The 12,377-nt window shown below is 53.5% G+C and overlaps 4 protein-coding genes across 4 annotated transcripts; 2 read left to right on the forward strand and 2 right to left on the reverse strand.

Annotated features, from left to right (window-relative positions):
• Positions 1 to 28: 28 nt before the first annotated feature.
• LOC129734311 (scale keratin-like) lies at positions 29 to 560 on the forward strand. Its single transcript, XM_055697168.1, has 2 exons — positions 29 to 65; positions 155 to 560. Exon 2 carries the CDS (start codon positions 195 to 197, stop codon positions 558 to 560), a length of 366 nt encoding a protein of 121 aa, XP_055553143.1. The 5' UTR covers positions 29 to 65; positions 155 to 194.
• A 2,859-nt stretch (positions 561 to 3,419) lies between these two features.
• On the reverse strand, positions 3,420 to 4,245 carry LOC129734310 (scale keratin-like). Its single transcript, XM_055697167.1, has 2 exons — positions 4,181 to 4,245; positions 3,420 to 3,810 (listed from the first exon to the last, which is right to left on the reverse strand). The coding sequence occupies exon 2, from the start codon at positions 3,783 to 3,785 to the stop codon at positions 3,420 to 3,422; it is 366 nt and encodes a 121-aa protein (XP_055553142.1). The 5' UTR covers positions 3,786 to 3,810; positions 4,181 to 4,245.
• Positions 4,246 to 5,400: 1,155 nt separating this feature from the next.
• LOC102059727 (scale keratin-like) lies at positions 5,401 to 5,932 on the forward strand. Its single transcript, XM_055697182.1, has 2 exons — positions 5,401 to 5,437; positions 5,527 to 5,932. Exon 2 carries the CDS (start codon positions 5,567 to 5,569, stop codon positions 5,930 to 5,932), a length of 366 nt encoding a protein of 121 aa, XP_055553157.1. The 5' UTR covers positions 5,401 to 5,437; positions 5,527 to 5,566.
• Positions 5,933 to 8,204: 2,272 nt separating this feature from the next.
• Positions 8,205 to 9,506, reverse strand: LOC102053555 (scale keratin-like). Its single transcript, XM_055697283.1, has 2 exons — positions 9,422 to 9,506; positions 8,205 to 8,826 (listed from the first exon to the last, which is right to left on the reverse strand). The coding sequence occupies exon 2, from the start codon at positions 8,802 to 8,804 to the stop codon at positions 8,205 to 8,207; it is 600 nt and encodes a 199-aa protein (XP_055553258.1). The 5' UTR covers positions 8,805 to 8,826; positions 9,422 to 9,506.
• Positions 9,507 to 12,377: the final 2,871 nt, after the last annotated feature.

The following is a 12,377-nucleotide window of genomic DNA, read 5'->3' on the forward strand; positions in this document are numbered from 1 at the left end:
AAAAGCTCTGCCTCTGCCCGGCTCTCCACACAACTGCTCTGGTCGCCTTCTCCTCTGGGAACAGGGTAAGTCTGTGAGCGCTTCCCCTCCTGGCCCGCTGCTCACGCCCCAGCCCCTCCAATTCGGGTGCTTACGTCTGCTGCTCTCTTTCAACCTCTGCCCTCTTGCAGAGCACCGTCCGATCCCTCGCCACGATGTCTTGCTACGACCTGTGCCCACCAAAAACCAGCGTTGCCGTCCCCCAGCCCATCGCTGAGAGCTGCAACGAGCTGTGCGCCCGCCAGTGCCCCGACTCAACGGCCTTCATCCAGCCGCCCCCCGTGGTCGTCACCTTCCCCGGCCCCATCCTCAGCTCCTTCCCCCAGCAAGCCGTGGTGGGCTCCTCCGGAGCACCCGCCTTTGGGGGCTCCCTGGGGCTGGGGGGCCTCTACGGCGCTGGGGCCACACAGGGCTCGGGCGGCCTCTGCACCTTTGGCAGACCCTACACCTCTGCGGCCTGCACCCCCTGCGCCTGGCCCCGCTACGGCAAGAAGCTCTGGGACACCTGTGGGCCCTGCTAGACCCAGCCCAGCCGCAGCCCAACGCCACCACCAACCATGCCGCGCTGAGCTGGTGGGCACGGGCCACTGAGGAGTACTGAGCATCCCCAGCGCCGCACAACACCAGCGCAGCTGGCAGTGCAGCACAGCCTCGGCCCTTCCCTGACCTCTTCTCCCGCCCTCTGCTCTCCTCCTCTCCACTCTCTTCCTCGCTGTCAGATGGGGCAGGAGGGACACCCAAAGAGCCCTGCAGGGCTGACGGGCCAATTCCTGGGCAGCTGGAATGCCTCACCAAGGCGACATTTGGAGCGAGAAGCCATGCTCCAGAGAAGGTGCCTCTGCCTCCCCCAGCACATGACAACCAGCATCTCGGGGTCTGGCCTACTGTCCCCCTGAGAGACCCTCCTGCCCCTCTGGGCACAATAAAGATTTCCTGCATCCAAATCTTGTCTCCGTCCATCCTTGTTCCATGTTGGGAAGACCCTGGGGTGGGTGCCTGGCAGGTGTGGGAGAGCAAATTCTAGTCCTGAGCTTCCCAGGAATGGTGAGTGTGGGCAGTGTAGGGACAGGGGTGATGCAGGCAGCAGTCAGGGGAGAGAAAGCCTTTTGGTGGTGTTTGCAGTAGCTGAGGAAAGGGCAAAAGGCAGAGAGCAGGACAGGCACTGGCAGTGCTGCTTTGCCTGGTCTTCTCAGCCTGGGAGCGGCACCAGATCCACCGTGTCCCACTGCCCCGCAAAAGCACGGCAATGTGTCTGTGCACCTGCACAGAGGTGGCCAGACCAGAGCCAGTGTTCAACCCCTGGGCTGAGAAATGACGCCCGACTGATGGAGAGCAGCTTGTCGGGAAAGGCCGTGGGGGTGCTGTGGCCACCAAGGTGAGCATGAATGTCCACATGCCTTGGAGCAAAAGCAGGGAGCAGAAGTCTGGGATGCATGTGGAAGAGGTGGAATGAGGAAATCCTTGCCCTCCACTCAGCACTGGCGAGGCCGCCCCAGCACAGGAGACATGTGGGGCTACTTGGAGAGAGTCCAGCATGGGGCCACGCAGACAATTGTGCTGGTTTGGACTGGGGTGGCGGCAATTTTGGCCTTACTGGCAAGTCTTGGTCTATACTTTTGATTTATACCGACAACAGTGTTGCTAATACCGGGATGTGTTTTTTAGAGCTGAGCAGTGACTACACAGAGCCAAGGCCTTTTCTCCTTGTCACGCTGCCCCACCAACAAGTAGCCTGGTGGTGCACATCGAGCTGAGAGGGGACACAGCTGGGACGGCTGCCCCGCGTGACCCAAGGGATATACCTTACCACCGGTTGTGATATTCTCTAGCCTGACAGTTTCCTCGCTTTTACCCTTCCAGTTGCCTCCTCCATCCCAGCGTTGGGGAGCAAGCAAGCGAGCAGCTCTGGGGTGTTAACTCGCTAGCTGGGGTCAAGCCACACAAATGATGAAGGGGCAGGGAGCATGCCTCTGCTGCGGAGAGCCTCAGAGAGACGGCACTGTTCCTGCTGGCATCGGGGATGCTCAGGGCAGTCTCCCCAATGTGCATACACGTCTGATGGGAGGCTTTCAAGAAGATGGAGCCAGGCTCCTTTTGGAGGTGTCCCTTGGTAGGACAAGTGGTGATGGGCTCCAGCTGAAACACCAGAGACTCTGCCTCAACATCCCAATCCTCTTTTTCACTGTGAGGGTGAGCAAGCACCCCCAAGCCCCTGCTTGGCCCGGGAGGTTGTGGTGTCTCTGTCCCTGGAGACATGCACCAAGTGCCTGGGCATGGTGCTGGCTGCACTGGCTGGAGGTGGCAGCATGAGAAGATGCCCTGCAAGGACTCCTCCCACAATGGTCAGGCTGTGATTTCTGTGATTTTGTCTCTGCGGCAGAGAAGCTATGAGCACCAAGTGTGTTGGTCAGTGCGTGGTGTGAGCACAGGGAAGGAGAGAAGAAGGAAAAGAAGAGGGAAGGGAAGGGAAGGGAAGGGAAGGGAAGGGAAGGGAAGGGAAGGGAAGGGAAGGGAAGGGAAGGGAAGGGAAGGGAAGGGAAGGGAAGGGAAGGGAAGGGAAGGGAAGGGAAGGGGAAATGTGTAAAGAAGAAGGAACAAAGAGGAAAGAAGAGGAAAGTGTAGGGTTTGAGCCACTGATGTCAAAGGTCTCTTCATCCCTAAATACTTCGATGATTTGATGATGCTACCATAGGGAACAGGACGTGTACGCCTTCCCTTTCCTTCCTCCCCAAGGCTCTCAAGCAGACCCAAGGAGGCACAAAGTGTGGCAGCCATGCCAGGTATTGCCTCTGGCTGGCTTCCAGCCCCTGGGGCGTCCACGCTCCTCTGTAAGGAGGCTGGAGGCCTGCAAAGGGCCCCAGGCTGCATGTCCTGCTGGCAGGGGGGCAGCCTGCCTTCAGGCAGGGCCCTTGGACATCGGGCGTGGGACCATGTATGGCCAGAGGCACCAGAGCTGTGAGGTCTCCCCAAAAGACGTCTCCTTCTGGCTCTGCTGGGCTTGGGACACTGCCCTGGTGTGGTTGGCAGGGGCCACATGCAGGGCAAGGGAACCCCACAGCCGAGGCTGGGCATTGAAAGCAATGTTAGAGAGGCAGGCGTTGCATGCAGGTGTGTTTTATTGCAGTGCAGAAAGACATACAACTCAGAGGCAGGTAAGCTGACAAGCGGGCCCTCAAGAGCGATGTTGCTGCAGGCTTCTCCCAGGTGGTGGCTGTTATAGAGACAAGCCGTTGCCCTGTGGGACACTGGTGGAGTCACACATCTGGGCACAGGCAAGAGCAAGGAGATGGGGCCTCACAAAGAAAGGGGAAAGAGGGGAGAAATGAGAGGAGGCGTGAGCCTGAGATGGCCCAGGGACTGTGGAAGCTCTGGGGCTGGGTCTAGCAGGGCCCACAGGTGTCCCAGAGCTTCTTGCCGTAGCGGGGCCAGGCGCAGGGGGTGCAGGCCGCAGAGGTGTAGGGTCTGCCAAAGGTGCAGAGGCCGCCCGAGCCCTGTGTGGCCCCAGCGCCGTAGAGGCCCCCCAGCCCCAGGGAGCCCCCAAAGGCGGGTGCTCCGGAGGAGCCCACCACGGCTTGCTGGGGGAAGGAGCTGAGGATGGGGCCGGGGAAGGTGACGACCACGGGGGGCGGCTGGATGAAGGCCGTTGAGTCGGGGCACTGGCGGGCGCACAGCTCGTTGCAGCTCTCAGCGATGGGCTGGGGGACGGCAACGCTGGTTTTTGGTGGGCACAGGTCGTAGCAAGACATCGTGGCGAGGGTGGGAGAGCGGATCCTGAAAGACGCGGCCCAAAGACAGGTGTCATGAGTGAAGGAGATCGCCCGGCCAAGCCGTGCCCTGTTCCCAGGCCTGTGCTGGAGCTGGAGGAGCCAGAGCCAGCTCCTTGCCCGCACTGCCTGCTGCTTGCCCTTTGCCCAGCCAGCCCACCGGGTGCCCTGCTCTCCCCACACGCCAGGCACACAAAGCCTCCCCGAGAGCCCGTGCAGGGCCTGGCTCTGCGGGTCCCAGCCATGGGGCTCCCTCCTCCTCTTGCCGTGCCTCCGCCCACCCTGGCCACTGCAGCCCGCCGCCAGCACAGCTCTCCTGGCCATGGAGGCCCCACACCAGCCCCTGCCACAGGAGGCCGAGACCCCCAAGCCCCCACCTACCCTTGTCCTGAGCAGAGCGAGGCAAGAGTGGTGGATGCTGGCACTCGCCAACAGCAGCCCTTTTATGCTGGGGTGGCGAGCGTGGGGAGGAGCTGGCCGTGCTGGGGACACGTGGCTCATGGTGCCAAGCCCCTGCATCCTCCCCGTGTGGCACGGGGCTGTTGTGCTGATGCCGTTTCCTGGCCAGCCCCAACCCGCTCTATCAGCCCCTGCAATCACCCCACTCGGACGCTTGCCAGCTGCCACCTAATGCCACCAATTAGCCCCACTGTCTTTTCATTATCTCGCTGTGTAAGAGGGCACGCAGCGTGACAAAGGCTGACTGGTAGCGCCCTGCGTGCCATAGCTCTTCTCCAAGGGCTTGGTCTCAGGCTGGCCTCATGCCTTCATCGCAGAGCCACACGGCAGAGCATGGTCCTGCCGCTGGCCAGGAAGGCAGCCTTGCAAGGGCCTCCCGCACACCAGCCACCGCATGACGTACGCCGCGTGGCTATTATCTACAGAGGCACGAGGTTACGAAACGAAAAATCAAAGGCACTCCTCTCGGGCACTGCCTGCTCAGCACGATGCATCACTCGCCAGCCCAAGGGAACTGGGTGCCATTCCCCTCCAGGCACTGGCCATCGACTTCTGCACGTCGGGGGGCAAGACAGACCCCTTGTGCTCTTCCCCAAGGTGCATGGGGCAAGGAGCACCGATGCCCAACTGCAGCCACTTTGTCACAGGGTCATGTCAGCTGACCCCCAATGCCACCAGGTCCTCACGGGTGTCCCGGGAGCCCCATGTCTGGGGGATGGTGGTGGGCAGGGGCTGCCCTCGGGGTGCTGGGGAGCTGGGAGCCCCGTCTGAATGCGCAGCTGCAGCAGCCCCCGCTGGGCTGGCCCGGCTGGTGCTCGGTGCCGGCCCTGGTCCCGGCAGGGCCTGGCTGCGGGCACAGGGCAGAGATGTCCTGCCAGGGCAGAGCACAAGGCCGGCACCGTGCGCAGCCCCCAGCAGGGAGGTTCCTGCTCTCATTTAGCCCACGCGGCAGGACCGGGAGGAAGGCTGGGAAGCGGCAGGTGCTGGTCGGTGCAGGGGATGCTGACTCAGGGAGGGACAGGAGCCGGACAGCCCCGTTGTCATCGGCAGGAGGGAGTGCCGCCTCTGCAGATTGGCCCAGGTGGTGCTGAGCAATGGCGCGGCCGGTATAAAAGCTCTGCCTCTGCCCGGCTCTCCACACAACTGCTCTGGTCGCCTTCTCCTCTGGGAACAGGGTAAGTCTGTGAGCGCTTCCCCTCCTGGCCCCCTGCTCATGCCCCAGCCCCTCCAATTCGGGTGCTTACGTCTGCTGCTCTCTTTCAACCTCTGCCCTCTTGCAGAGCACCGTCCGATCCCTCGCCACGATGTCTTGCTACGACCTGTGCCCACCAAAAACCAGCGTTGCCGTCCCCCAGCCCATCGCTGAGAGCTGCAACGAGCTGTGCGCCCGCCAGTGCCCCGACTCAACGGCCTTCATCCAGCCGCCCCCCGTGGTCGTCACCTTCCCCGGCCCCATCCTCAGCTCCTTCCCCCAGCAAGCCGTGGTGGGCTCCTCCGGAGCACCCGCCTTTGGGGGCTCCCTGGGGCTGGGGGGCCTCTACGGCGCTGGGGCCACACAGGGCTCGGGCGGCCTCTGCACCTTTGGCAGACCCTACACCTCTGCGGCCTGCACCCCCTGCGCCTGGCCCCGCTACGGCAAGAAGCTCTGGGACACCTGTGGGCCCTGCTAGACCCAGCCCAGCCGCAGCCCAACGCCACCACCAACCATGCCGCGCTGAGCTGGTGGGCACGGGCCACTGAGGAGTACTGAGCATCCCCAGCGCCGCACAACACCAGCGCAGCTGGCAGTGCAGCACAGCCTCGGCCCTTCCCTGACCTCTTCTCCCGCCCTCTGCTCTCCTCCTCTCCACTCTCTTCCTCGCTGTCAGATGGGGCAGGAGGGACACCCAAAGAGCCCTGCAGGGCTGACGGGCCAATTCCTGGGCAGCTGGAATGCCTCACCAAGGCGACATTTGGAGCGAGAAGCCATGCTCCAGAGAAGGTGCCTCTGCCTCCCCCAGCACATGACAACCAGCATCTCGGGGTCTGGCCTACTGTCCCCCTGAGAGACCCTCCTGCCCCTCTGGGCACAATAAAGATTTCCTGCATCCAAATCTTGTCTCCGTCCATCCTTGTTCCATGTTGGGAAGACCCTGGGGTGGGTGCCTGGCAGGTGTGGGAGAGCAAATTCTAGTCCTGAGCTTCCCAGGAATGGTGAGTGTGGGCAGTGTAGGGACAGGGGTGATGCAGGCAGCAGTCAGGGGAGAGAAAGCCTTTTGGTGGTGTTTGCAGTAGCTGAGGAAAGGGCAAAAGGCAGAGAGCAGGACAGGCACTGGCAGTGCTGCTTTGCCTGGTCTTCTCAGCCTGGGAGCGGCACCAGCTCCGCCTTGTCCTGCTGCTCGTTTAATCCTGTAGGATTCCTTGGTTTGGGGGCCCCTTCAGTTTCTTGTCCATCTTCACAGCCCCTCCTGACTATATGATTTCCTTTCTCTCCACACTGAGCAGCAAGTATTGCAGCCCATATTTCTTATGCCAGTTCAGCCGAGTCCTCTGCAGCAGCTTTGGGCTTTACTAAATGTAGCAGGGGTTTCCCTGTTCGCCTCCTGAAATTCTTTTTCTTTGGAGTAGTTATGTACTTTCTTCCCATCTTGGTTCTCATTTTGTGCTGATAGAGGATATTTGTCATGGAGTAATTTAAGATGTGGGGAGAGTTCAACTCTGTCAATGAAGGAGAGGCTTGTGGTTGTTTTCCTCTTATTTTTTTACTGAAGTTCTGCTGTATAACACAATGAGATTTCTGTGCCCCCCCTCCCCACCCTCCTTCAAGTGTGGCTTTGTTTACAGTTTTATAGGCTGTGAAGGTCAGTTTTTGACATCAGGTTTCCACCCACATCAATGGCAGACAAAAGCAGTTCATAAACCCTGCAGAAATCCCACTCCTACCTCCCATGGGGCTTTCCCTGTCATCTCTGAGCTTCTGTTGTTTTATGGTACAAGAACATTTAGAGCTAGGAAAAAAACATATTTCCATCATCATTTAATTGAGCTCTTCTGGCAAGGAGAGCAGAGGTTGTGAACTCATCTGAGCTTAGCACAGTACAGGTTCTGTCATGGCATCTATGAACAGTGGTTCAGGAAACCACACCTTCAAGAAAAATGTACAAAATATGTTAATGAGAACTAGGAATGAATTTCAACTATGACAAAATTTTATGCTGAGGAAAGAAAGTCCTTCTTGTCACTAAAAAAGAACCCCAACTTCTTTTTCACATAATAGTCTTCTGATATTTTAATTTATTTGTAGATTTTTAAATCCAAGCATAACTGTGCCTGTGATGTATTTAATCATAATGGCACAAATACAGGAAGCAATTTTAGATCACTTTGCAGTGACAGAAAATTTCGGCAGAGTACTTACTAAGTAAAGCCCTGGAAAAAAAAAAAAAATTAAACAGACACGCTTAAGAAATCCACGAAGGACTAAAACAAAGCTCCATGTTTGTCAAGACACTTGGACTGCTGAGAGACTCCAGGCACTTCTTCCCTACACAAGAGTGAATATTGCTCCCAGAGGAGGCTGAAGGACAAATGAAAACCAAGAGGCTCTTGTGCAACACCACGGGGTTTTAATGTCAAAGAGAAGCAGAGCAGCCAATTACAGAAAATCAAGGCAGTACAAGGGGAAAGGGGTAATGCAGGTAGCACGCCCTGGTACTGGTGCCCCGCTCAGGACACAGCGGACAGCCAAGGTGGTGGAGGGATGCAGGGGATACTGAGGCTCAGCCACGCAGCCAGGGCACACCGTGGCATAGGAGAGTGAGCTGCTGGCACACACAGCCTCCTCCTGTCCCCATGCCAGGGCAGCTGGCACATGCCGCTGGTCCCCAGGATCTTGTTCCACATCCTCATGCCACGGTCCATGTTTCAGGGCTGCTGCAGGCTCTGGGCACCATCCTGAGGGCTTTAGAAAGCCCCGCAGCTCCCACGGCGGGACCTGCCCCACCCCTGGGACCCAGGCAGGTAATACCCCGTGCCACAGGAGGAGAAGCCGGAGCTGTAGGACCTCCCACAACTGCCAAAGCTGCTGGACCCATGTTGGCCCCCATAGCCCACATCATCTCCATAGCCCAGGGAACGGCTGTACCCAAGGGAGCCCCCAGAGCCTCCCAAGCCAAAGGGGTTCCCATAGCCCCGCAAGCCCCCATAGCCAGAGGAGCCCCCCAAACCCAGGGAGCCCCCATAGCCTCCCAAACCAAAGGAGCCCCCGTAACTCCGCCACCTCCCATAGCTCAAGGAGCCCCCAGAGCCACCCAAGCCCAGGGAGCCCACAGAGCTTGGGGAACCAAAGGAACTCCCTAGCCAGGCTGGGCCTGATGATCCCACAATGCTCTCCTGGGGAAAAGAGCTGAGTATGGGGCCCGGCAAGGTCACCACAGCCGGCGGGGGGAAGATGACTGCTCTGGAGTCGGGGCATTGCTGCACACATGGCTCATTGTAGCTCTCGGCAATCGGCCGAGGGCACGTCACCCCACAGGGTCTGCAGGACTCGCTGTAGCCAGACATCCTTCTTGCAATGGCTGTGAGTCTGCAACACACAGCAGTTAGGAGATTTAGGGTAAATGAACTAATACCACAGCTGGAGGGGGAGGAGACGAACCAAGATTATTAAGCAATGACTCTGTCTGAAATATCAGAAGTTAACAGGGAAGCAGATTTATACATGCTAACAAATAAAACTCGTTCTGGTATCAATGCAAATTTTATCATTTCTTTCATCCCATCGTGATCACCTTTGGAAATAATTTTACATGAAGCAGAAATTCAATACTGGGTAAATTAGACAAGTCTGTTTGCAGGAACTTGGACTGGTGAGGATGCACTCACAAAGTGTAAGAACCAGTGAAAAAGAATCCAAGAGGAACAAGACAAAAGGCTCATTGAACATATGTATTCATTCCCTTTATGAGGTATAAGTTGCCCCAACTATTTCTACAGCCTGAAGATCTACTTCCTATCCTAATGCAATGACTCCTGATACTGCACACATACAAAACAACATTTTCAGAAGGAAAGAAAAGGTAGAAGACTGTAAAAACACTTACAGGAATCACCTCTGTGACAAAAACATTGTTAAAGTGCATACTAAGAGTAGCAGAACAAATGAATGAAATCACACTTACCTTGTTCACTACAGATGGAGGCAAGAGAAGCAGATAGAAGGGCTGTGGGTGATACGAGCTTTTATATGCTTCTTTAAGCCACCCTTTGTGCCTCTGGTCCTAATATGTTACAAAACAGATGCAATAGTGGGAGCTTTAATTTTGTCATCTCAGCACTGTCCCTCCCAAATGTTAGTGTGGGTGTGATACAGCTGCTGCTGACAATCAATTATCTGTGATTGTCAGTTTAGGGGATTTTAGGAACTTGCAGCTGAAGGGTTGCCATACAGTCATCAACTGAAAGCCAGAATAAGACTGGTGTGTCACACCAGTGCTATTTTAATATTCAAGGTAGTACTTACACGGTGTGGAGCCCTTTTTGGTGCCATGTGCACAAACCAGGTGAAGGTCATCCAACAAGAGATAGAAGTTTGGCTTTGACAGGACACAAGTTCTTGCAGTTGGCATGGGACCTGTAAATGTTGTTATACAGCAGAGCAAAGACCTGACATGATGCAGGCTCGCTCCTGATGGGATATCACTATTGCTAACAACAGCATGAAAGCAATAAGCCCTAGCCAAATCTTTAGTTTGTGCTTTAAGCTTTTCATTTTACCTATCATTTACCCAGGCGGGGAGATCTGTGTCTGATTTACTGCACCTGTCAATGCTACAGGGGAACGACAGGCCCATCATCACCAGAGATTAACTATAACCCACGTGGAGCTAGCATTGATCCATTGAAACCGTTCCCAACATCCTTCTATCAAGTCTTCTGAGACAAATAAATGACTCTGGGTTAACAGAGGAGTATCTAGGCTAAGTGACACCTCCAAAGAGGCAGAAAAGGCTTAATTTATATAGCCAGAACTGTTGACAAGGTCTCTGTCTAAAGCTAATACCAAACATTGCAAAATTTAATTTGAAATCTCTATATCTAGAAGTTCAGTTAGAAATACCTTTAAAAATAATCCTAATTTTCTTTTCCTTCACCCCGAAGTACTGACTACTTAAGAAAAAATAGGAAATTAATAAAATGGTATTAAAAAGGATTTATTTTAATGGGATAAGCCTGTGGCATCATAGTTATGTGCAAATGTGTTGTTTTCTAATTTTACAATATTGCAAAAGATAGGCTATAAATTACCTCTAAATTTTAAGATAGCTGTGCCTTTGAAGTGTCATCAGGATTTGCTGATAATAATGAGAGGCACCTGGAAGATAATGACTTTAAGCTGCTTCACAAATACTCGTTAATACTTACTGCTTGCAATTTATGTTATTATCATATTAAAAAAAGAAGGGCAGGATTTAGAAGCTCCCTTGTTATGAAACAGCAGCATTTTAAAATATGCCTATGTCACTTGTTTTGATTCCCTAATCAGACTTTGATTTGTAATTTCAGTGCTTGCAATGATTCGATTTTCATTCATGGTGTTAATTTCTTCTTTTTACTATGTATTGGTATGTTGGGGAGACTATGACATGTCCATGCTACAGACTAATAGTAGCCTCATGTCCCTTTATAAGCCAGTTTTTTGCTAATATGCCTGAAATGCCTATTGCCTTTAATTCTTGGAGGGAAAAAAGAGCCCTATTACAAACTATCTGAATTTTCAGGCTATCTGCCCATGTTCTGAAAAATGAGGGGTCTCAGATTGGTGTCCTAAAATCTCTACTCTTAGGCTCTCCAGACGACTTGTTCTCACCTATAAATGACCCCCTCTCTCATGCATGAAGCTGTACCTAACGACATAGAGCACTTCATTCACACATCTCTAAATTGGTGCTCTTGCACAAGGTTTGTGTGCTGATAGTTGCATGTTTGTGTATAGCAATGGTACAGCACATCAAATATGAATTTTTAGTGAGTGTAAAGCCTCTTATAATTCTCAGGAATGTCTCTGAAGTGTCACTGCCTCCAAGACGTTCCAAAGACAGCAATAAAAATAACAATGGAATCCACCTTGTAATTCATGAGTAATTATTGGTATTTGATCTGCAGATATGGATGTTAAAACCCCTCTGTTTCTAAACTGGGTATAGATACCTGAAATTCTCCCTTTTCCTATTACATCTCTCCCACTTTTTACCCAGCTTGCATGTATTTTCACAATGTTCACTCAAACTACACTATTCTTAAAAGATAGATAACTAACTGATTCTTACTCATCTACCATAAAAAGAGTAGATGCCCCAGTGCTGGTGTTGGGTGTTAGATATCTGAAAGATCTCATAATTCTCCAGACCAATGCCCACAAGTCGGTATTGACATTGTATCACACCTCTTTTTGAAGGTGGGGAGTGGCAATGCGAAGCAAGCAAAATTAAATCCATCAATGTGAAGGCTGTTACGTTACCATGTAGGACCTGAGGCTTAAAGGGTGTTTCGTATCTGTAAGCAGTTTGAGGAAGATATAAAAGCTGTCTCCACTCTGAGCCTCTCTATCCACATCTCCTGGCTTATTCTCCTTGGTGAACAGGGTAAGTCTGATTTGGCTCAAACTTTGTCCTTCTCAAGCTTTATTCTTTTGATGCTAAATTCTGCATGATGTTATAGATTGGCAGGTTAGAGAAGTGCAGGTGTCAGAAGGTGTTCTCCTTAGAACAAAATGGGAAGTTCCACTATGCCACCTGAATAACCATTTCCCAGGCATTTTAGTTCCAATTCAGGATCTACATGCATTATAAAATTCCAAAATACCAGAGTGCTCTTAGTATCTACCACCTTGTGGTAGTATTTGCCCCATAAGGGCAAATATTCCTGTTGGAAGCTGAGTGTTACTGGGGAAGCAGTATGAAACTATTAAAATAGCTGGCTACATCTGACATCTCTTCTCTTAACTTGCTGTTAATACATTACCAAACTTCAGTCTCTTTCAGCTGGTCTTAATAAATTAGATTAATCACGCTCCAAGTAAGAGCAGTGATGTCAAGTGTGGGATTCACCACACATGACATTAGATGTCTGCTTAAT

This window comes from Falco cherrug, chromosome 19 (assembly GCF_023634085.1).
Source record: "Falco cherrug isolate bFalChe1 chromosome 19, bFalChe1.pri, whole genome shotgun sequence".
Lineage (NCBI taxonomy): Eukaryota > Metazoa > Chordata > Aves > Falconiformes > Falconidae > Falco > Falco cherrug.

Excerpts from the sequence above, each read along its gene's own strand:
- LOC102059727 (XM_055697182.1), top strand. The coding sequence starts at position 5,567 with ATGTCTTGCTACGACCTGTGCCCACCAAAAACCAGCGTTGCCGTCCCC.
- LOC102053555 (XM_055697283.1), bottom strand. The coding sequence starts at position 8,804 with ATGTCTGGCTACAGCGAGTCCTGCAGACCCTGTGGGGTGACGTGCCCT.
- LOC129734311 (XM_055697168.1), top strand. The coding sequence starts at position 195 with ATGTCTTGCTACGACCTGTGCCCACCAAAAACCAGCGTTGCCGTCCCC.
- LOC129734310 (XM_055697167.1), bottom strand. The coding sequence starts at position 3,785 with ATGTCTTGCTACGACCTGTGCCCACCAAAAACCAGCGTTGCCGTCCCC.